The sequence below is a fragment of the Dromiciops gliroides genome, chromosome 6 (genome assembly GCF_019393635.1).
Source record: "Dromiciops gliroides isolate mDroGli1 chromosome 6, mDroGli1.pri, whole genome shotgun sequence".
NCBI classification, from domain to species: Eukaryota; Metazoa; Chordata; class Mammalia; order Microbiotheria; family Microbiotheriidae; genus Dromiciops; species Dromiciops gliroides.
Window position 1 is genome coordinate 55704357 of NC_057866.1, and position 23021 is coordinate 55727377.

The window sequence follows — 23021 nt, forward strand, 5'->3', positions numbered from 1 at the left end:
ACGGACTTTAGTCGAATGAGCCACACCTGGCCTGAAGCTTCCTGACCGTCTCTTCATCCTGCCGCGCTTGCCTCTCATCTTCTAGGGCCTCCTGCAGCCTCAGGTACATGTCTTCCAGCTCCCGGACCCTCTGCAAATACTGCTCCAGTTCTGATGACTTCTGGGCAACCTGCTCTTCCATCTGCTGCCGGATCTAATGGGATGAGATGAGAAGAGTTTAAACGACAATCAGGGGCAGCTAGGTGGCGCAGTGGAGCACCGGCCCTGGAGTCAGGAGGACCTGAGTTCAAATCCGGCCTCAGACACTTAACACTTACTAGCTGTGTGACCCTGGGCAAGTCACTTAACCCCCATTGCCTCACTAAAAGCAAACAAACAAACAAAAAAAGACAATCAGTCCCACCCTAGAAGATGGGCAGGCCTCCATGACAAGACTCATCCCCCAGAACCCCGCTCAGAACAGAACCGCCATGGGTCAGCCTTTCAAAACAGGGTCTCCCCTTCTAATCTAACCATGACTTAGAATTCAGAATCAAATCTAATGTAAATACTGCCATTTGCCCGTCCCTCTAAAAACTTCCCTTCCTATAATCAGGAATGGAATCTCCCATTGAAAAGCAACTACTAGTTACCAGTAAAGGGTTAAGTGGAAGGCTAGACAGAAGGTTAAAGAGGAAGGCCCAGCCAACCGGCCACTACGTATTTTAGGAGGGAAGGAGGCACATCCTCCTCCCTGCTTTCTCAGTGCCTGCCCGCTGCCTCTCTCTCTTTCGTCCCTTCTGGCTCTCCTAGACTGGGGGCATCAGACTATCATTCCCCATCTCGGTACACTTCCATCCCTAAGGGACAGAGTCTAGCAGGGAACTGGGCAGGGAGCATCTGAATGGTCTGGATTTCAATGAAAATCAAAGATGCTCAGCCAGAAGCCTGAAACTTGAAGGAAAAGAGAATCCTAAAGATGCCAGCCTCTCAGCTATCTGTGAACCATCCCTCTCTGTCTTCTTTTTTCTTTCTTCCCCTCCCCCACGGGGCAATGAGGGTTAAGTGACTTGCCCAGGGTCACACAGCTAGAAAGTGTCAAGTGTCTGAGGCCACATTTGAACTCAGGTCCTCCTGAATCCAAGGGCCAGTGCTTTATCCACTGCGCCACCTAGAGGCCCCTTGTCTTCTTTTTTCTTACATACATCTGCAGTCACAGCCTCTTTAATGCCACACAATGAGAAACTGCTTTAGGGAAGAAGAAATATGAGGAGGCCTAGATTTCTGAGTAATTCTGGTTGAGTCAATGTTCCTTAGTAAGAGTGAGATTTTCTAATGAGAATGAAGGCAGCCAGGCTCACGGAAGGCAGGGGCCCAGATGTTCATATGACTCTACTAACCCACACCCAATTTTCATTTGAAAAAGAAAATATTGGGGAAAGGAAGGAGGAAGAGGAGGGAAAGGAAGGGGTGATAGTCATTGAGTTTTAGTGTTAAAAAGGATCTTGGAAAACATTTTAAATTTTAAATTTAAAAAAAAAAATTTTTTTAAGGATCTTAGAAATGATCTAATCAAGCCCCCTCATTGAAACCAGAATAAGGTCACTTGTCAGAACACACACACAGGCAGGGCTTGTCCCCTTTCCATGGTACCATACTGGTGGGTGGAAGAAAAAATGCTTTTGCTTTATATGATGCTTACTAGTTTCTCTCTTTCCAGCTCCAGGCTAAACCTGTCCTGCAGTTCCACTTGGGTCTGAAGGCGTTTCTTCTCCTCTTCGGCAGCACGGGATGCTGCTTCTTCCAGTTTCTGTGTAGTTTAGTAAAAAATAACACATAATTTTTAAAATGAGTTGACCAATTACATACCAATTTGGAGAACAGGAATACCACTAATGGACCACGTAAATACACTGCAGAACATTTAAGCAACCTCATGAATCACAGGGCTTGAAGAATGTAGAAAATCATCCTCTTTGAACTTCTATTTCAGAACTGAGTTGAATGCACATACTTTCTTTCTATTCTAATAAACAGATTTGCTGAACCAGTCCTCGTGGGGTAGATGTCTTCCCAAGTGAACATAAGCACTCCCCCAGGGCTCTGAGCAGGGCACAGCACAGTGAAATCTTTCACCTGCCTAAGTCTGTCCGTTATGTTTCTCTCAATAAGTCCCAAGTTTGCATTTGCCTTTTTAGTGATTCATATTAAGCTTATCATCCACTGAAGAACACAAATCTTTTTAGATGTACTTCAGCCTAATGAGTGAAACTCATTACTCTGGGACGCACAGGATCTACTTCCCTTTTCTAAGCTAGTTATCATCGAGTTGAGAGACAAAATCCTGCCAATGGCTTCCTGGCAAAATCCATTTTTAAAATGTGCCTACTCTTACAGAGATATTTGTCCTTTATGGGTGATACATGTATTTTAAAACATTATTTCTACTGAAAAAAAAAATCCCCTTGAGGTCTATGATAAAAATAAAGGCTCCATAGCCACCAAAATATCTACACTAGCACCTTTTATAGTAGCAAATATATGGAAAATAAAGTAGATTCCCAATGAGAGGGAAATGGATAAACAAACTGTGATTTGGAAGGGAATGGAAAAGCATTTAAGAATCGATTACCTACAAAGCACTGTGGACATAAAAACAAAATGGAGACAGATCTTGTTCTCGAGGGGTTTGCGAACGTCAGCTCTCGTTACCATTCACCAGGCCTTGCTCTGTGTGTGCGCGTGTCTGCTGTTGAGTCATTTCAGTCACATCTGACTCTTCGTGACCCCATTTAGGGGGGGTTTCTTGGCAAAGAGACTGGGGTGGTTTGCCATCTCCTCTAGCTCACTTTACAGAGGAAGAAACTGACGTGACTTGCCCAGGGTCTCAAGGCTAGTAAGTGTCTGATGCCAGATTTGAACTCGGGAAGATGAGTCTTCTTGACTCCAGGCCCTGCACTCTATCCACTGCACCACCTAGTTGCATGTATGTACTTATTTTTATTTCCTTATGCCAACCACAAGAAATCTTGGGTGCACCATTAACCACTGAAGCCACCAAATAAATGAACCAAGAAGCTAATTCTGGGGAAAAAATTGGACTACATTAAGGTCCCTTCCAGCCTCAAAAGGTTAAAATTAGATGAGCCCAAAGTTTCAGTGATTGTCGTTCTATTAACACAGACTCAGAGACAAGGTTACCTTAAGCTATTTTTCTATTTTGTTTTGCTTTTCTTTTTTTTTTGTGGGGCAATGGGGGTTAAGTGACTTGCCCAGGGTCACACAGTTAGTAAGTGTCAAATGCCTGGGCCAGATTTGAGCTCAGGTCCTCCTGAATCCAGAGCTGGTGCTCTATCCACTGCACCATCTAGCTGCCTCCTGTTTTGCTTTTTTTCAAGTCCCACAAGTTACAGGAAAGTCCCAAGCACAATTCTTCCACAAAACTTTGCCAGTAAGTAAGAAGCAACATGAGTGACAAGGTAAGCACACAGGTTTTAAACCACAGAAACAGGGTTTTTCCCCCCATGTCTACAAATAATGAAATAATGATTTACGTCAACTAACCAAAAGCATGTGAACAAAAACCAAGAGTAAGGCCTATTTTTAAAGTACTCTCTGATGTTACTACTTAAATATCACCAACCATGTAAACCATAAAAATTTTGCCCAAAGATGTTTAAATATAGAAAGTGATATCATGACACCTGGAAGCCTTTTTTTTTTTTTTGCAGGTCAATGAGGGTTAAGTGACTTGCCCAGAATCATACAGTTAGTGTCGAGTGTCTGAGGTCACATTTGAACTCAGGTCCTCTTGAATCCAGGGCTGGAGCTTAATCTACTGTGCCACCTAGCTGCCCTGCCCTGGAAGCCTTTTAAGAGGACTGAGCAGAATATAAAATAATATAACAAACATTTCTTCCCTCACTCAATCAAATAATTCAGGAAATAAAGTTCCGTGATTTCCTTCTTTCATTTTCATAGTGAAGTAGAAAATGACAGCTACGGCAAATTACAAACTGCCGCCATTCTTCTCACCCTCCATCCTCTCCTGCACTGTCCCTCCACGGGTCTCTTTTCTAGCAAAAATGAAACAAGCAAAAAAGCAACGTTGTCACTAATGTTAATTCACTTTCTCGTGGCAGAAAGAAATGCTTGCTTTCTAAGACTATTTTCTTTTGTCTTTGGCTTTATTCTAAGGACAAGTACCCCCAGCCAGCTTGTCCTGCAGAAGACTTATTCAAATTCAGTTATTGGTTGGACTAACAGCCATGGAGATCCCTTCAAACTCTCAAATTCTTTGAAGCCCAACTACCCTTTGCAAGCTAACACTGCATTTGCCATTTATTTTCCCACACACATAAAAATGCCAAGGTGTCATTAGGTTTAACTCAAGAAATACCCATTAAGGGGCAGCTGGGTGGTACAGTGGATAAAGCACCCACCCTGGATTCAGGAGGACCTGAGTTCAAATCCAGCCCCAGACACTTGACACTAGCTGTGTGACCATGGGCAAGTCACTTAACCCTCACTGCCCTACAAAAAAAAAAAAAAGGCAAAAACAAAACAAATTTTAAAAACCCATGAAGAGTCTTCTGTGTGTGTGCAAAGCCATGAGCTGAGCAGTGGAGAAACAATAGGGGACTTCCCCTCAGAGAAATGCCAAGGGGAGATGAGGGAGAGGGAAGAGGGAGAGACAGCACGCATACAAAATCAGCATGATATAAGGTAACAGGAAATTATAAGGACAAAGGAGAGGCCCAGATGTAGTGTTCTGGGAAAACTCAAGGAGGAAAACTGCATTCCTGAAAATGATTTTCAAAGGAGGAAGTGGGAGCTGACCCCAGCCTTAAAGAGAATCTTTCTTTCATCAGGCAGAGACAGTGAAGAGATCACGTATTCCAGGCTTGGAAGGTCCTCTGCACAAATGTAGGGAAGGAAGAGGCCAAGATGAGAGTGGGCATTTCACTGAAATGTAGAGGGCACAATGGGAACAAGTGAAATAAGGCCGGACAGGTCAACTGGAAGCAGCTGGCAGAGGGCCAAGTGTCGGGCAGAGAAGTCTGGCTTTTATCTCCAGGCAACGCAGGGCCACGGAAGGCTTTGGAGCACAACTGAAAGTGCCCCTGAAAGCAAATGCAGCTACTGGTTGTGTCGTGACTGCCCTGGAGGGGAAGTGGGGCTCAGAAACCACTTCTGCTGTTCACTGATGGCAGGGCCATGAAGTACAAACTTCTATTAGAACAAGCAAGCCCGTTCCAGACAGAGAGAAGCCTCCTCCCCCTCTTCTTCTTCTTCTTTTTTTGCGTGGGCCAATGAGGGTTAAGTGACTTGCCCAGGGTCACGCAGTTAGTAAGTGTCAAGTGTCTGAGGCTGGATTTGAACTCAGGTCCTCCTGAATCTCGGGCCATTGCTTTATCTACTGTGCCACCTAGCTGCCCCGCCCCCACCTCATTATATGCCTTTTTTAAGAAGTCTTCTCTTCTGTGGTCACTGGCTGGGCAATGACACAAAGATCATGAAACGGTCTCCATCCACAAAGTCACTTCTCCACCTAGAAGATATGGAATCTGCGGGAGGCGGGAGGGGCTCCTGGGGGTCATCCTGGGAGCTCGCGAGTTCACCAAACTGTTTTGGGTTCTGGTTCTCCTACGTGTGGGTTCCCCATGACAGGATAGGAGGGGCCGTGGCCGGGGAGCAGTCTGAAAAAGACTGAAGGACAGCCCACGAATATAGGGTGACAATCCCCTCGTACTCATCAGTGATGCAAGCGTCCCGTTCTTAGTAAACATCAGTTTGATGAGGGCACTGAAAAGTGAGGCAGCACCCGGAGGACGAGGAAGACCTCGGATCCACGTCACAACGACTGATTCCAGCTGGAATGAGAGCTATTTGGGGGTATTTGAAGGAAATCAGAATACGAGAAGAGACGCATGGGGAAAGGAATGCAAGCTCTTGGAATGTCGGGGGCTGCTGCTTCTTTCCATCGCCAGTGCTGAGCACAGTTCCAGGTAGAGATGGTTAGGAGATATCTGATTTATTGGCCCCAGCAGATGGAACCTGCAGTCGGGGCTTTAAGGGCAACCTAATAAGCTCTGTTTGGGGCATGGACAACCAATTTAAAACATCCAGTCGTCAGGGATGCAGGCCTAGAGATAACAGAGGTGGCGAAGAGGGGACGGAGCCAAGATGGTGGAGTAAAGGCAGGGACTCACCCGAGCTCTCTCAAATCCCTTCCAAACAACTTTAAAATAATGCGTCAGAATGAATTCTGGAGTGGCAGAACCAACAAAAGGACACGGGAAGGCAATTTTCCAGCCCAAGACAACGGAGAAGGTCAGAAGAGGTCTGTCTCACTGGGGAGAGAGCACAGTCCAGCACAAACCCCTGCAAGCCAGCAACAGGCCCTGGGGGCGACTAAATCCACAGCAGTGGCTTCCAGAGCTCTCAGCTCCCAAGCGTGTCTGACTCTCCGTGACCCCATTTGGGGATTTCTTGGCAAAGATACTGGAGGGGTTTGCTTCATCCTTCTCCAGCTCATCTTACGGATGAGGAAACTGAGGCAAACAGGGTGAACTGACTTGCCCAGGGTCACACAGCTAGGAAGTGTCAGAGGCCAGATTTGAACTCATGAAGATGAGTCTTCCTGATTCCAAGCCCAGTGCTCTATCCACTGTACCACCTAGCTGAACGATAATCACTTAGGATTCTCCAAAAGCACCCATTTTAGCAGTCTGATTCTTCGGGATTTCTTCTTATTCCTTCAACGAAGCTATTAAGTGCTCAGTCAAATTTTGTAAAATTAAAATAAGTATGATCTCAGGGTATTTATCTAGCTTTCAGAACTGCTTTCGTGGAGCCCTAGAGGGTTGTTGGTTTGTGTTCTTTTAAACCAAAACTTTAAGATTGTTATAAAATTGATGCCAATTTCCTAATACTTCTCCCTACTGGCCTAAAGCTGCCACTTTGACATTGGGCAAGTCGCCTAATCCCTTAATGTTGTCACCTGGAAAACTACAGTGTCCCAAAAATCTCCTTCGACTCTAACAATCCAATGATCCTAAAGACAGGGAGATGCTGAGCAAGGGCCACAGCTCCTCATGCCTTTCTTCCCAAAATTTCTCTTACATTTATTTTGTGTGTACTCTGTGTTTCCTGATTTATGTGTGTTCTCTCCCCTAATGGAATTGAAGCTCTCTGAGGGCAGGGGATGTTCCTATTAAGGGCCCAGGGAGAGAAAAGGTTAACTGGAAAATTAGAGACAAGAACAGAGAAAAACAGGGTAGTGTCTGCAAGGCCAACGGGGTGAAGTCCGGAGAATCTCCTCAGCCAGGAGATTTCTAAAGAAAATGAAAGAAAAAAGCCCTCTCTGTAGTGGAGGTGAGGAGTGGGCAGCTGAGAGAAGGAAGGCAGATGTGACACGAACAGGCACCAGGGTCTGGGCCCAGCTCATCAGCGCGCACTTCGATTCTTAGTCAGCTACTGAAAACCAGAGCTGTGTTAACTCATGCCACAGGTCCCTTTTTTCTAAATGGCACATCTGGCACAAGGCCTGCCTCTTCTGGACAGCCTTTCCCAGTCGCCCCAGCTGCTGCTGAAGCCCTACCCATCCATCCCCTCCATCTATCTTATACGGACCTAGTTTATTCAATAAAAGGCAAGCTCCCTAAGAGCAGGGATTTTGTTTTGTCTTTCTTTGGATCTCCAACACTTGGCCCGGTACCCAGCTCGGAGTACAGGTTAATTGAGGTCAACAATATAGTCTGTCAGTGCAGACCTCCTCAACTTAGGGGATGCGGCACAGGGGCCTGCCTGCGTTTGCCATGGACGAGGCTGACCGGCAAAGCCTCCCAACACCCCTCCTGACCCTCCGTGGAAGCCCGAGGCTCAGGGGAGGGGAATGAATGGGCATGACAGAGCCAGGTCTGGGCCCCGGCCGGAGCCAAGGGCAGGAGCCCACGGATCAGACTCGGCCGATGGCAGAGGGCACGACACACCCACCTTTCTCACTTGCTCCAGCTCCTGCTGCTTATTCTCATTGGCAGCCTGGAGCTCCTTCATCTGCCTCTCCAGCTCCTCCTGTTCTGCCAGCATCTTCTTCCTCAACTCCTTCCGTCTCTGGCGGGCTTCTTTGTGAGGGGGTGGGCTGCCCAACTTCAGCAAGTGGAGAGTAGAATGAATGGCTGTAAAATGTTTTCCATAAGGAAGGAAAATGAGAAGGGGAATAATCATGACTTTGCTACACTGACACTGTGTGCAGTGATATCTCTTATTCATTACTGCCCCTGCCCCAGTTATTCCAAGAGTTCTAAGAATCTAAGGCATTTCTTTGTTCCCTTAACCCTCAGAAAGTAGGCCAACAGAAGCCCTGCTCCCAGCATGGGCAGCCACAAGAGTTCTCTGATCTCTCATTGGCTCTCCCATCTAACATTTTCTTCAGTCTGTGCTAGAGGGAGACACCTCCCTCCATATCCTGACGCCTTCAAGGATGCACAACAGAACAGCTGCTTCAATCCTGACTCCATGAGGAAAATGTTCACATTCCCTTATACTGCCTGCCATCAATCCTATGCCTAAGTCTCTGTTTCCTCTCCTATAAAGAAATATTCTCTTGTGAAAAAAGGAAAGAGGGGAATTATAAACTAAAACCAAGTCAAGCTGACTTCCACTCTTGCCTAGACTAGAGAAAGTCCAACCAGAAGACGCTGACTAGAATGATAATGAAACTGGCGAGCTGGCCCGACAAATGCCACCTGAGGGAGCCCAGAAGCCTCACTCAGGAGGGAACATGGCACCTCTCCAAAGTATCCGATGGGCAGAAGAGGGAACAGCTTTGTTCTTCTGGGCCCCAGAAGGGAATGATGGGTGGAAGGTGCAGAGGCAGACTTAAATTAGCTCAGGAGATAGTGCCTTACCTCATTAAGGGCTTTTAAATGGAAGCTGGATGGTCACTTGTCAGCAATGCTGAGGAAGAAATTCTTGTTTTTGTTTTAGGGGGGTGACTTTAGGTTAAGTGACTTGCCCAGAGTCACACAGCTAGTAAGTGTCTGAAGCCAGATTTGAACTCAGGTGCTCCTGACTTCTGGGCTGGTCTTCTATCCACTGTGCCACCTAGCTGCCCATGAGGAAGATTCGTTTTCATATAAATGTTTTATTATTTTCAAGTTACATTTAGAGATAGTTTTCAACATTTGTTTTTTAATAAGATTTCTAGTTTCAAATTTTTCTCTCTCCCTCCCCCCCCACCAACACAGCAATTAATCTGATATAGATCAGGAGGAAGATTCTTTTTTTTTTTTTTTTTTAGTTTTTTTAGTGAGGCAATTGGGGTTAAGTGACTTGCCCAGGGTCACACAGCTAGTAAGTGTTAAGTGTCTGAGACTGGATTTGAACTCTGGTACTCCTGACTCCAGGGCCGGTGCTCTATCCACTGCGCCACCTAGCTGCCCTGGAGGAAGATTCTTAATCAGCTCCCTTTTGAGTGGGAAAGCTGCTTCGGTCCCTTCCAACTCTGAAATTATGGGATTCTATGTCAGAATTAACCACAGAGTCCCTCCCCTTAAAAAAAATTACATGCTTCTTTTTCTAGGATATGCATAGGTTCCTAGAAGAAGATACTGGTAGAAACAATGGGACTCATAAGAGGCTGGGGAAAAAAATCAGGGGAGCTTCCTAACTTCCCCTCCCCAAGGTGGTATTCCACACAAATGTTTAAAAGGATCCACTAAGAACTGCTGCCAGCTTTTACTGAAGCCTTCCTCACTCTCCCACAAACCCAGGGTTTTGTAACTGAAATAGGAGACCAAGGAAGAAAAAAGCCAGGATCTTCCTCTCCCCCCAAGTCTCCAGAGGAACAGGGTCCAAACCAGAAAGCCTTCAATAGTGTAACATTTGAAGACATTCCCTATGTGCCTATTTGTATTCTTGAAGAATTCATTTCACATTTTAGAAGACCCAAAAAGTAGCCAAAAGCACCCCAAATCTGAAGCGGCCTTGCCTCTTTTTGCTCTACTTATTGCTGGGAACTCAGAACAGGTGCCTTCCTTCTGCTCAGGTAACCAAGGAGCAGGAAGCCACATCCTTAGTTGTCAAAGAAATCTCTGGCTGAATTCCTTCCTCCTAGCAATTTCCCCAAATATATTACGTAAAAGAGACTGGACAAGATAAGCCCACACTGTGCTTCCCGTCATACGATTCTCGTCCACTTCACCCCACGTGAAGCTCAGACCTTGGGACGAGGTCGAGGCTCTCCCTCTGCACTGTTCTCCTGGCCCCGCTCCCGCCTACGTCTGTGTCTCCTCTGCATCTCCCTCATGCCAGGCACCACCGCGTTCTACTTCATGAATGTTCGTTGAATGAATCCCCGACCTAGGCTCTCCTCTGAGCTCCAGACCAGTCTCTCCAACTGCCTAGTGGACACCTCCCCGCAGACGTCTCATGGACAGTTCAGAAATGAGTATGTCCAAAACATCTGTCCCCAAAAGCTCGTCCCTCCTCTCGACTCTGCCACTTCTGCCAAAGCCAATTCTCCCGACACCCCGGCTCAATCGTGGCATCATCTCGGACACCTTCCTCTCCCTCTCTGCACATCCCTGCCCCCCAGGGCAGTGTCGCCTCTACAGACATCTCTAGCATCTCACTCCTTTCACCCCAATTCACCCAAAGAATTTAAAGCTCAGAGGGGCCCTAGAGACCGTCTGATCCACCCCCCCCTTTTTTACAGGAAGCAGAGGAGTTAAGTGAGCTGGCTAGAGTGGCACAACTCAGACCCCAGGACTCCAATCCAGTGCCCTCTCCCCTCCCCATCCTCCTCCCAGGACGGGCACCACACAGGGGGCTCTCGGCTGGTTTCCCTGCCTTTCTACAGTCCGTTCCTCACCCAGCTCCCCAAGTCATTTCCTAACACACGAGTGGGACCATCTCATGTCTCTGATCCAAGAGTGGTTTCTCATCTCCTGCATCCAAACACCCTCCTCCCTGCCCTCACTACCCTGTTCTAACTGAAGGAAGGAAGACTGATCCCTGATGCCCTCTTTGCCAGATGACATTCTTCTTCCTCCAGGAGCACCACCCCCTCCCGGTCAGACCACTGATGTAACGGCTCCTCCCCCCACCCTCCTCCCTCTGTTTCACCATCCCTCAAGGCGTCTTTTACCCCAACAGTTAGTGCCCGCCCCTGGCTCTTCTGGGTATCGCATGTGACTTGGTGCTACCCCCAACAGAGCGTAAGGTTCTTGAGGCTGGTCACTACCTCGCTCTTCTAGCGCATCCCCAGCATCTGGCACACGGCGGGTGCTTAATAAACGCTTACCGACAGATCCTGGTCTAATTCACGTTCTAACTGTTTCTGTAGATAGCCCGACCCCCAGTGAAACTGTGCGGTTCTTGACGGCCACTGCCGTCCCAGACTCTAACAGGGCCTCAGGGGCCACAAGTCCCACCACCAGACTCTCCACAACAGCATACAACAGGAGCCACTCGGCTTTGGCTTTGGGGCTGCCAGATGAGGGAAGCCAGGGCCCAAACAGTGAGGGAGGATTTCCCGACACCAAGCCCAAGGCTCCCTCTTTGTGATTTCTGCCCCCTTTGCTGCTATACGGGCACTGCTCTGTGGGGCCAATCAGAAGGAGGCTCATCACTTCTCTGCATGACCACGTGACAAATACAAAGAGCAAGCGCCCCAATACTAGTCACATCCTGCACAAGGGAGAACTCTCCCAGTGCAAGCCTTGACCTTACCTTGAATCCACTCCTGCTTCTTCTTCTTGTCTGAGGCACTGATTTCAAACGTCTTCTCTAAACATTTTATTAGGAAAAGACATTTCTTGCCATCTTTGTCGGGTAAGGACTAGAAGGGAAAACAAACAATGATTAGTTCTTTTCAAACCCATTCTGGTGCATTTATGGCATGACTCATAAAGTCTGGCCTGAAATTCTGAGGCAAAATGAAAACAATGTCAGTGAACAACCTGGCTTCCTCAAAGGACATCACTGAACAATATTTCAGCACCTAAGTAGCACGGTAGATGATAGAACGCCAGCAATTAGGAAGACTGTGTGACCCTGGGAAAGTCACCTAACCCTGTCTGTTTCAGTTTCCTCATCTGTGAAATGAGCTGGAGAAGGAAATGGCAAACCATTGCAAGTATCTTTGCCAAGAAACCCCCAAATGGGATCACAGAAAGGTGGACACGATGGAAATGAATGAACAACAACATGGAACATTTCAGATATCAAATCTGATTCAGGTTAAGTATCTCATAGGACACAATGATTTTTAAGAGTGCGGAGGAATGTTAGCAAGTATCTAGTCTGACCCCATCATTATTGTTGCTATTGCTGTCTGGTCATTTACATCATGTCCAACTCTCTATGACCCCATTTGGGGTTCTATTAGCAAAGACACTGGAGTGGTCTGCCATTTCCTACTCCAGCTCATTTTTTTCTTTCTTTTTTCTTTTTTTTTTTTTGTGAGGCAATTAGAGGCAATTAGGTTAAGTGACTTGCCCAGGGTCACATAGCTACTATGTGTCAAGTGTCTAAGACCAGATTTGAACTCAGATCCTCCTGACTCCAGGGTCAGTGCTCTATCCACTGCGCCACCTAGATGCCCCTACTACTCCAGCTCATTTTACAGATGAAGAGGGTAGCTAGTTGGTGTAGTGGATAGAGCACTGGTCCTGGAGTCAGAAGGACCTGAGTTCAAATCTAACCCCAGACACTTGACACTTACTAGCTGTGACCTTGAACAAGTCACTTAACCCATTGCCTCAAACATCTACGGCCATTTCCAATCATCCCAGGAAAATATAGACCTCACCACTGGACCCAGATGGTCCTGGAGGACATAGTGAGGCTGGCAACTCTGCACAGCCCTCCCTAATTCAAATCCAATTCACCGCAAGTCATGGCATCACCTCCAATGTCATGTCCTCTTTGAGAACAAAGGACAAACAACAACAACAGATGAAGAAGTGAGGCCAACAGGGTTAAGTGACTCACCCAGGGTCACACAGCCAGCAAATGTCTGAGGCCAGAGTCAGGTGCAGGGTCTTTCATGACTCCAGGCCCAGTGCTCCTATCCCCTGCACCACCCAGCTACCACCCTATCATTATACACAAGGTCCAGAGAGGGGACAGTGACTTGTTTAAAGTCACCCATCACATGGGTGGAGCTGGGATTAGGACCAAGTCAGGAAAGGGGTTTCTTGACTCAAGTCCAGATCCTTCCATTGCACAACTACATTTCTGAATAGAGAAAAGTCTCATTTTCCCATGTCCCATTTTCAAGAGGCAAATACAGACCCAGAATAAGGATGACTTCAGCACCAGGGCAGCACCTAGATAGTAAATCATCCCCACAGAAACTTAATCAAAGAAAAGGGAACTTTACCTCAACGCAGCAGCTGCCGTCCAGCATTATGTCTCCTTTCTTATCCTTGAGATCTTCACTCACATAATAAGAAATGATGTTGGGCTTGAGCACAAACCAACGTTCGGTCCAGTTTTTCCTTTTATGCCCTTTTTTCATCATGTAACCCTAAAAGAGATTAGAGCAGATGTAAGTGACCCTGGAGAGTCTGTGGCTCCTCTCTGGTTATTCAATCACCTGCTATGATCACACTGACAGAACAGCACTTTTCAGGGTCAATTAACCCCCTTACTAACCTGAAAGGGGGCTTTGGGCACAGGCTGGAGTCCAAGCGACTAAGCCTGGCTCTCAAGGCCCTCCACAAAATAACCGCTGGCACAAGCCTCTTGTTCCAGTGAAGTCGGTGTGTCTAACCGGCCACCCGATATGCCATAGGCATGCTTGACTCCGTATTGCTGCTTCCATCACGCCTCGGCCTAGAGAGCCCTCCCCTCCTGGCAGAATCCTGCCCAACCCTCAATCCCCAGATGAGCAGCCACTTGGTATGGCCCTAACGTAGCGCACCAGGCAGACGGTAAATGTTCGCAGAGTTTGAATCCTACAACAGCCAATACATGGCTACATCATTCCTCTGACCATAAATTACCTTGGCATGTATGTGTGTCCCATCTCTTCAATTAGTGTGTTATCAATCTATTGATTGATTAACGTTTAATAAGCATTTACTATGTGCCAAACGCATGGCCAGGCCCCAGAGGAGCTCACCTTCCAGCGGGGAGATGCTATGTACATATAGAAGTCCCTGGCCATGAGGAGGGGGGGAGGAGGCATGAATGTGGGTGGAAAACTGAAAGAAATGAGGGCAGCTCAGATGCGGAAGGGGGGAGGGAGAGCCTTCCAGGCACTCAGGCTCGCCTCTGCAAGGACACGGGGACAAGAGCTGATTTGTCACACGTGGCTAAAGCCAGTAAAGCAGTTTGGCTGGATCCTGGAATGAGGCGTAATGAGGGAAATCAGAGCCAGAGTGTGAAGGGCTTCACTCACACACACAAACACACAGAATCTGCATTTGGGCTCAGGGGAGGGAACGCAGCAGCAGCAGCCACACTAGCCAGGCCTGTGCTTCTGGAACGTCCCATAGGCAGCTGTGGGGAGGACAGCCGGGAGACAGGGAGGTCAGCGAGGAGCCTTCTGTAACCCGGCAAGAGACGGATGATAGAGACCCATGGGAGGGCAGTGCCGTGTGAGTGCAGAGAAGCGAATGTGTATGAAAACTGGGTGGAAAGGCTAAGTAAGGTGAACAAGTGGTCGAGGACGGTGGTGTATCATCTGCAAAAAAAGAAATTTAGAAGACAAGTGAGTTCTGGAGGGAAAGATGATGAGTTTGCTTAGAAAATGCCTGATTTGGGAGGCTCATCTGCTATCCAGTCTGACGTAAAACAGGAGCTCAGGAGAGATTGGAGCTGGTTTACACAGTCAGGGGAGCCATCTGCAGAGCTGATCATGGAATCATGAGAAACAGTGGCTGAGAAAAAGGGCAGAGAGATGAAGAGAAGGTCTGGGATGATCCTTGGTGGAAATCCAGTTGGGGACCCTATAAAGCCCTAGAGAACAGGCAGGGACCATTTTTTTTATAACTTTGCAAACCTAACTTTTAAAACAACATCCAAAATGCCTAAATTTTTTTTTAATGATAATGACTTGGGTTTTTTTTGTTTTGTGGGACAATGAGGGTTAAGTGACTTGCCCAGGGTCACACAGCTAGTGTCAAGTGTCTTAGGCTGGATTTGAACTCAGGTCCTCCGGAATCCAAGGCCAGTGCTTTATCCACTGTGCACCTAGCTGCCCCCAACTTAAGTTTAAAAAAAAAAAAAAAAGATTCATTAGGGAAAAAAAAAAATTCATTAGGCAAGAAAAAGTACAAATTTCAGAAAATCCCGATTTGGGATAACATTAATATAGGAAATTTAATGGGTCCAAGAAAAGCAGTACAAATTATATGAAACAATAATGTAAATGTGAGGTTCCACTAGATGGGGATGCTTTACAGATGTCCTTGAAAAGGCAGAATTCACATTTCTCTTCAAAACAGCAAATCTTCAATACACATAGCTTAAAACTGTATTTAACTCCTCCAACATGAAAACCTACCATGATACTAGAGGAAAAACTTTAAGCTTGTGAAAAATCAACTTAACAATTGCAAGGTAGAAGAGGAAACTCAAATCACTTTTACCTGTTTCAGCACATCTATATAAGTTCATTAAAAACTCATTAATCGCCATAGACACTGTCTGCCGATCCATGCCTTTGCTAAATTGTCCACTTCCAATAAGTTCAATTAATTCCCATGCAGAAAGGCCGTCTCGATTAACATCAAAGTTGATCTTGTAATGTTCAAATTCTTCCTGCTGCCAAACTCCCCCCATTGCTTCAGTAAGTTTCTTAAGCAGGTATTCAATCTGTACAGAAAATAAAAAATATATCATTTAAGAGAAACGTACCATATTTAAAACAAACGTTGACCGTGTTGTTTGGGGGAAATGTCATTTAACCTCTTGGTGCAGTAGGCAAACTCTCTGATCCAGAAGTTCCAGCCTGCATCGGTAGGGGTGCGTTTCCTCATTTGGAGTCCTCTATATTCCTATTCTGTTGCGTCAACTGTCATGGTAGGTTTAAGGAATATACATTAACGATGTCCAAAAGGCACAAAATTAGGTATTTTAAACATTTTAACTAAAAGTAAGTAGACATAAATACCTAATGTTTGTCACATCAAAAAAAAAAAAGTCAGCAGTGACAACTGTGCAAATTTGGGATAAGAACTACATGAAACTGATGGCCCTCGATAAGTATATCAATATTTAGCACTAAGCCAAATGCAGAAAAACATACAAATTTGATCTTGTATTTTTCAAAGATGTCAAAACCTATGAAAATACATTAGTAAGGGTCCAAATGAGTTAACCTCATTTAATTAACTCACAGATGCTAAGTTAGATTCGGGGTCTCAAATAGACAGGAAGTCGCCAAGTTACAAAAGTAATGTGATCCCCAATATCCAAAAGTTATTTGTAAATTTGGTGTTTGAAATTCAAGAGTTCTTCCTCTGGAAACATTATTACAAATGAGAGGTTAAGGTTTCAGGCCAACCATGGGGTTTTTCTAGTTAATCTGTAATGTGGCTATCCACTCAAAAGAAAATGTGGAAAATAATCCTTTTGGATGCTTAGTAATAAAAGTGCAGGAAAACCACTGAATAAGAGCTTCTGTTTCTATTGCACGTTGCTGATTTAAGCATAGGACATGGGTCCTTTCCAGAAGGTTCCCTCCAGGAATGTCACTCGCTCAAGAGAGGAATGCAGGGGAATCCTTTGTAGACTGCACTTCACTGTAAACACGGGGTGTCTTTTCTCTTTGATGCAGTCCTACACTGACTCCATGAATATACCTGGGACATTTTAAGCTGTGGTCTGTCAGTCAGTCAAACAAGCACTACTAATGCCACTTACAATGCGGCAGGGACCCGAGCTCAATTTGGGGGAGGGGGAGTGGGTGTTACAAAGAAAGGAAACCTTAAGCAGCTTACATTCTAACAGGGAGACACAGCCTGGTAAACAACTAGATGCGTACAAAACATAGACGCCAGAAGCTGGGTTGGAGTGGGGAAGTGCCAAGAGAGGCGTCTGAAAGAGAACACAAGACCAGAGCGAGCCCAGTCGCGCCAGAGGAGCTCGTGGTGGGGCGGAGTATCCCAGGCCTAGGGGGACAGAATGAAGCATTCTGTTTGAAGTACAGCAAGGAGGTTGGTGCAGCTGGGCTGTGGTTCGTGGAAGGCAGCCAAATAGAAGACAGTTAGGAAGAGGTCAGGTCACAGAGTCTTAAAGGCCAAGCATGCTTGATTTCACAGGTAGCCACTGGAGCGCAGCCTTAGCTGCTGAATAGAGAATGAGAGAGAGCCTTGGGGCAGGAGACCATGGAGGGGGCCATCAGCATGGTCCAAGTAAGAGGGGATGAAGGCCTGAATTAGCGTGGTGCCCATAGGAGGAGACAGAAGGGGGTGGAGAGAAGACTTGGGGTGCAGGGAAAAAGGGAAAGACTGGGCAGTGAATTGGAAATGGAGGGTGACTAGGCGTAAGGAGTGGAGGAGGACGCCACAAGCTGGCCTCCTAGGAGGTGGCTGAACTGGGGAATCAGGAGAGGAAAGGGTCGAGGGAAAACTGAAGCTGTGGAGCTAATGACAAAGCCTTGGGAGACACCCATCGATAGGGGGCATGACACATGAAGAACCAACAAAGGAGACTGGGAAAGTCTGATTAGACAAGTAAGAGGAGAATCCAAAGAAAAGACTGTAACAGAAACCTTGAGGAGTGTCCAGAAAGAGGCGGCCACCGCAGCAAATGCTGCAGAGATAGCAAGAAGGATGAGCCAGACTCGGCTCCGCACCATCTCTGATTGTGACCTCTGTGCCCACGCTGTCCCATGTCTAACAGGCACCCCTGCTTCACACAGACATCTGGAATCCCCAGTCTCTGTCCAAGCTCTGCACAAGCACCACCTCCTCTACCTTTCAGGGTGCACACCCCCCACAAATCTGGCCCTTCCACTCAGATGGCTTTGGAATTATATGTACCCGGCATCTCCAAACAGAAGGTAGGCTCCCAGAAAGCAGGGCCTACTTCATTGTTGTCTCTGCAGTCTCAGCACCGAGGCACTTAATGAAGGCTTGTGGATTGATTGCTCCCTCCCTCACTTTCACCTCTTAAACACCTTCCCTTCTTTCAGGTGCCCCTGGGGGCCCCTAGCTGGCTCGTGCTCTCTAATGCCTCAATTTCCAGGGTATTTTTATAACCCCACCCCTTCCCAAAAGTGTAAGCTCCTTGAGGACTGGGAAGAGTTGTAGACAATTCTTGTATCCCTCAACCTTGTGTACAATAAGTATGAAACAAACAGTTATTAAATCGCACTGGGAAAAAAGAGAGAGAGAGAGAGAAAATGGGGGCAGCTAGGTGGCACAGTGGATAGAGCACCGGCCCTGGATTCAAGAGGACCTAAGTTCAAATCCGGCCTCAGACACTTGACATTTACTTAACCCTCATTGCCCCACCATAAAAAGGGGGCGGGGGAGGAAAAAAAAAAGAAAAATAAGAAAAAATTACATTGGCCATGATTCAGGTTGGGGAAGGTGGGGTACTTTAAAAAATGGTACAAATCTGGGAAGTAAGGCAGCAGGAAGAGAGGAAGGAGAAAGGGAAGAGGAGAGGAAAGGTGAGAAAATTCTGGAAGGTAACTAATTGGGCAGCAGTCAAAAGAGAGAGGGCAGGGGGCGTTTAAGCGTGAGAAGGAAGATAAGATCTGGCCTGCTGCCTTGCCAGGTCACACAGGGGAGTGAGTGGATCCCAGACCCTCCTCTAGGATGCTTTCCCTTACACAGTGCTTGCTCTCTCTACATCTGCCTCTACGGGAGGAGAGAAAGGATGATATAAGGAAGAAAAACTCCAGCTGCTCCTGGGACACAAGGACAACACAAATGCTGGGGGAAAGAGGGGAGGCAGATGGCGGAAAAGCCTCGGGGGGACATGAAGGGGAGCAATGGCCCCTAATTACAAACTGGGCTAGTGCCCTGCCGTAGAATAAAGAGCTCTGGAGAAGAATCAAGAGACCTGGGCTCTGGGCCCAGCCCTGCCACTAACTAGCTTTGTGACCACAGGCTTCCTCTCTTTGAGGATATCAATTTCCTCGGCTGCTAAATGAAAACACTGGACTAGATTCTCTCCGAGGTCCCTTCCGGCTCCATGGCCTCCATCCTAAATTGTATCAGTGACACTCGGTATTTTACCCAAGTCCAAAAATCACTAACTTCAGGATCTCTTGATGCATGAAAATGTTACCACTTGTCATTACTAAGTAATCCCAAGAAACCGCCTCCATGGAACTCCCTGCTAAAAACCATCGTTCTAAGAGCTCATTCCGTTTCAGGAAGCAGCTTACTTCCTATTTCCATTCAAGTTTCACCCAAAATAACAAAGAATAAAACTTCCAGTTGCATGGGATCTTAGATAGCGGGAGCTTTATCTTATCGCCAGGCTTCAGCTTAAAAATGAATTAGATTTTGTTTCAGGGTTTTTCAAATTATATCGGTTTAATCGGAACAACATCTCCGACTCAATTCTTCTGAATGTCTTCTGAATTCTTCTCAACAAATCTTCTGACCATCTGCAATCTTCTCAACACATGTCCTGCTTTCTTCCTGACTCAGTGAGTAACTGGCACCAGATACATAGGGGTAATGGCAGGAACCAGAGAAACTGAATTCAAATCCTACTTCTTACCCATATGAGCTCTGTGACCTTGAACAAGTTACTTAAGCTCCAGGGGGCCTCAGGTTTCTCTTATGTAAAAGGAGGAGGGGGTGACTGGTGGCCTCTGATGTCCCTTCCAATCCTGTCTCCAAGACTCATGGCAATCTCTACTCTCTGTGGCAAACACAGATTTCCAAGAGTGTCCCCAAAGGATGGGTCAATGGGCTGGAATTTGGAAATCAATCAAGCATCTACTCAAACAAAGAATGACCCTGGCTAATTCACTCTGCCTCTTCAATACTGGGGTAATGCTTGTACCACCTATCCCTTATCATTTGTTGTAAGAATCAAATAACAGAACGCACACTAAAATGTTTCTTAAGTGTGTTATAGTCATATATCACTGTATTATAATAAGACAAGTTGTCTGATGCAAGAAGTGGAACTCCCTTAACCTTTACTTAACATCCACAAAAAACTAAACACTTTTTATTATAATTAGATATTCTATAATTTTATCTATGGAAATTATCTCACATAATCAGGGTGGACAAGCAAAGTCTACACAAAACAAGGAGGAAGGGGTGGGGGAGCAGACAACAATTGAACCGTCACTCATTTAAACTGGTCAAAAGAGGGGATGAATGCACTCACAGAATTGGGTACGGAAATGCATTTTACTCAAGAAACACGACTGAAGGGGGAGAAAAGAGAGAGAAGATAAGAGGAAGGGCAGATTAAAGGATTAACAAATTCTAAGAATGTACAGAAATATTTATAAATATTTTTGTAGTGGCAAAAATCTGGAAATTGATGGGAGGGGTACTCATCAATTGGGGAATGCCTGAACACGTTATGGTACTATGAATTCGATGGAGTACTACTGTACTGTAAAAAATGATAAAGGGACCCAGTGGTACCACTGCTAGGTCTGTATCCCAAAGAGATCATAGAAGAGGGAAAAGGACCCACATGTACAAAAATATTTATAGAAGCTCTCTTTGTGGTGGCAAAGCATTGGAAACTGAGGGAATGCCCATCAATTGAGGAATGGCTAAACAAGTTGTGGTATATGAATGTAATGGAATACTATTGTGCTGTAAGAAATGATGAGCAGGAGGATTTCAGAGAAACCTGGAAAGACTTACATGAACTGATGCTGACTAAGAGGAGCAGAACAAGGAGAACATTGTACACAGTAACAGCAACATTGTATGATGAACAACAGTGATAGACTTGGCTCTTCTCAGCAGTGCGATGATCCAAAACAATTTCAAAGAACTCATGATAGAAATGTTCACAACATCCAGAAAAAAGAACTGTGGATTATGAATGCAGATTGAACCATACTGTTTCTACTTTTCAGCTGGTTTTTTTCCTTCCTTTTTGAGGTTTTTCCCTTGTGCTCTGATTCTTCTTTCACAATATGACTAATGCAGAAATATGTTTAATGTTATTTTATATATAACCTATATCAGATTACCTGCTATCTAGGGGAGGGGGGGAGGGGAGGGGGAGGGAGAGAGAAAAATTGAAATTGGAAATCTTATCTAAACAAATGTTGAAAACTGAAAGAAAGAAAGGAAGGAAGGAAGGGAGGAAGGGAGGAAGGGAGGAAGGGAGGAAGGAAGGAAGGAAGGAAGGAAGGAAGGAAGGAAGGAAGGAAGGAAGGAAGGAAGGAAGGAAGGAAGGAAGGAAGGAAGGAAGGAAGGAAGGAAGAAAGAAAGAAAGAAAGAAAGAAAGAAAGAAAGAAAGAAAGAAAGAAAGAAAGAAAGAAAGAAAGAAAGAGAAAAAAGAAAATATCATTGAATCAATATCATAGCTAGGAGAAAATATCAATCATTCTTCACATCTACTTAGAAGGGATAATAGCATTTTGAAGAGAGGTACCACCAATTAAATCCTCTTTATTTTTCACCTGGCTTAACTTTTATCTACCTCTACATGGCTGATATAGGTGGCTAGGTAGGGCAATGGATAATAGACCACCAAGGCTGGAATCAGTCTTCCTGAGTTTAAATCTGGCCTCAGACACTTGCTAGCAGTGTGACCCTGGGCAAGTCACTTAACCCTGTTGGCCTCAGTCTCCTCATTTGTCAAATGAGCTAGAGAATGAAATGCCAAGAAAACCCCAAATGGGGTCACAGAGAGTCAGACACAACTGAATGGACTCAACAACATATAGCTGACTCCCAAGTCCATTTTATCGAGATCTGTTCTTTCTCCAGAGGCCCAGTCCCACAGCTACAAGGCCTCGTTAGACCTCTCCATTTGAGTGTTCCATTATCATCTCAAATTCAATGTATCTAAAATGAAATGTCTTCCCTTCCCCACAAATGGAAGACTGCTTTCTGATCCCGAGCCTGACTTCCCTATTTCATCCAATGAGGTCATCATTCCTTCAGTCAACCAAGAGTAAAAAAAAAAAAAAAGTCCATTGAATTTCTTAAAAGGAAAGCGGTTGCTTTTCATATATAAAACCCCATTATGGAGCTGTTAACATGACAATGTAGCCCTTAGTCTAGAGATGTAGAGCGGGCAGGGAATTTCCAATGGACCAAATCCCCCACAAGATTAAGCCTCAAGGAGGTATTACTTATCAATAATTTACAGCTAGCTCTGTGTACTTTCTTCCCAAGGTTGTTCTCCCTGTGGCCCACTTCTCATTTTCTTTAGAATGCTCATGCTCATTCTTTTTAAATTAACATAGAGTGGCATATTCTAAGATAACAAATTAAAAATGACCAAACAGCACCTGTGCCTAGGCAGGGCAGGCGGGCTCGGGTGACCCAGGAGAGCAGGGACAAGTGGATCACAAGATGAGAAACAGAAGCCGTAGTTCTAGGGGCCTTCCCGAGTCCTCCCTCTCCTGTGCTCCCATCTGCAGAGACCTCCAGGGCTCAAGCAAAGTGCCTGAAAAGCATTGAGATGGGGCACGCTCAATCCAGGCCCCAAAAAGGGAGAGGGCTGCTGTCCACAGCTGTTTGCATCTTGTCTCCCCCATTAGACTGTGAGCTCCTTGCACATGGGGACTCTGTTTTTTTCCCTCCTTTTCATGCCAGCACTAGCACAATGCCTGGCACACAGTCGGTGCCTAATAAACACTAGCTTACTCACTCTGGATCAGTAAGCACCGTCATCATAGAATTCCAGCATCAGAATTGATCCACAAATCCCACCACCTACATAGGCCGGGAAGCCAGGCCTAGCCTCAAACTATGGCTCTGCTACCTACCACTGGCAGTACCCTAGGCACATCACTTTGCATTATAAAGATGGAAGGCTACCTCCCTCACAGAGCTGTGTGAGGATCAAATAAAAAGCCCTTTGTTACAAAGCTTCAACCTCTGTAGCCCATTTTTATCATCTGA

General features: G+C 45.9%; 1 protein-coding gene across 1 annotated transcript in view; it reads right to left on the bottom strand.

Moving 5' to 3' along the window:
• SWAP70 (switching B cell complex subunit SWAP70) overlaps positions 1–23021 on the bottom strand; it is a 74304-nt gene that overhangs the window by 12318 nt on the left and 38965 nt on the right. The window contains 7 exon segments of the mRNA XM_043971973.1: positions 27–193; positions 1682–1789; positions 7978–8159; positions 11716–11824; positions 13370–13516; positions 15585–15603; positions 15605–15810. Of these exon segments, the coding sequence (XP_043827908.1) occupies positions 27–193; positions 1682–1789; positions 7978–8159; positions 11716–11824; positions 13370–13516; positions 15585–15603; positions 15605–15810 (938 nt within the window).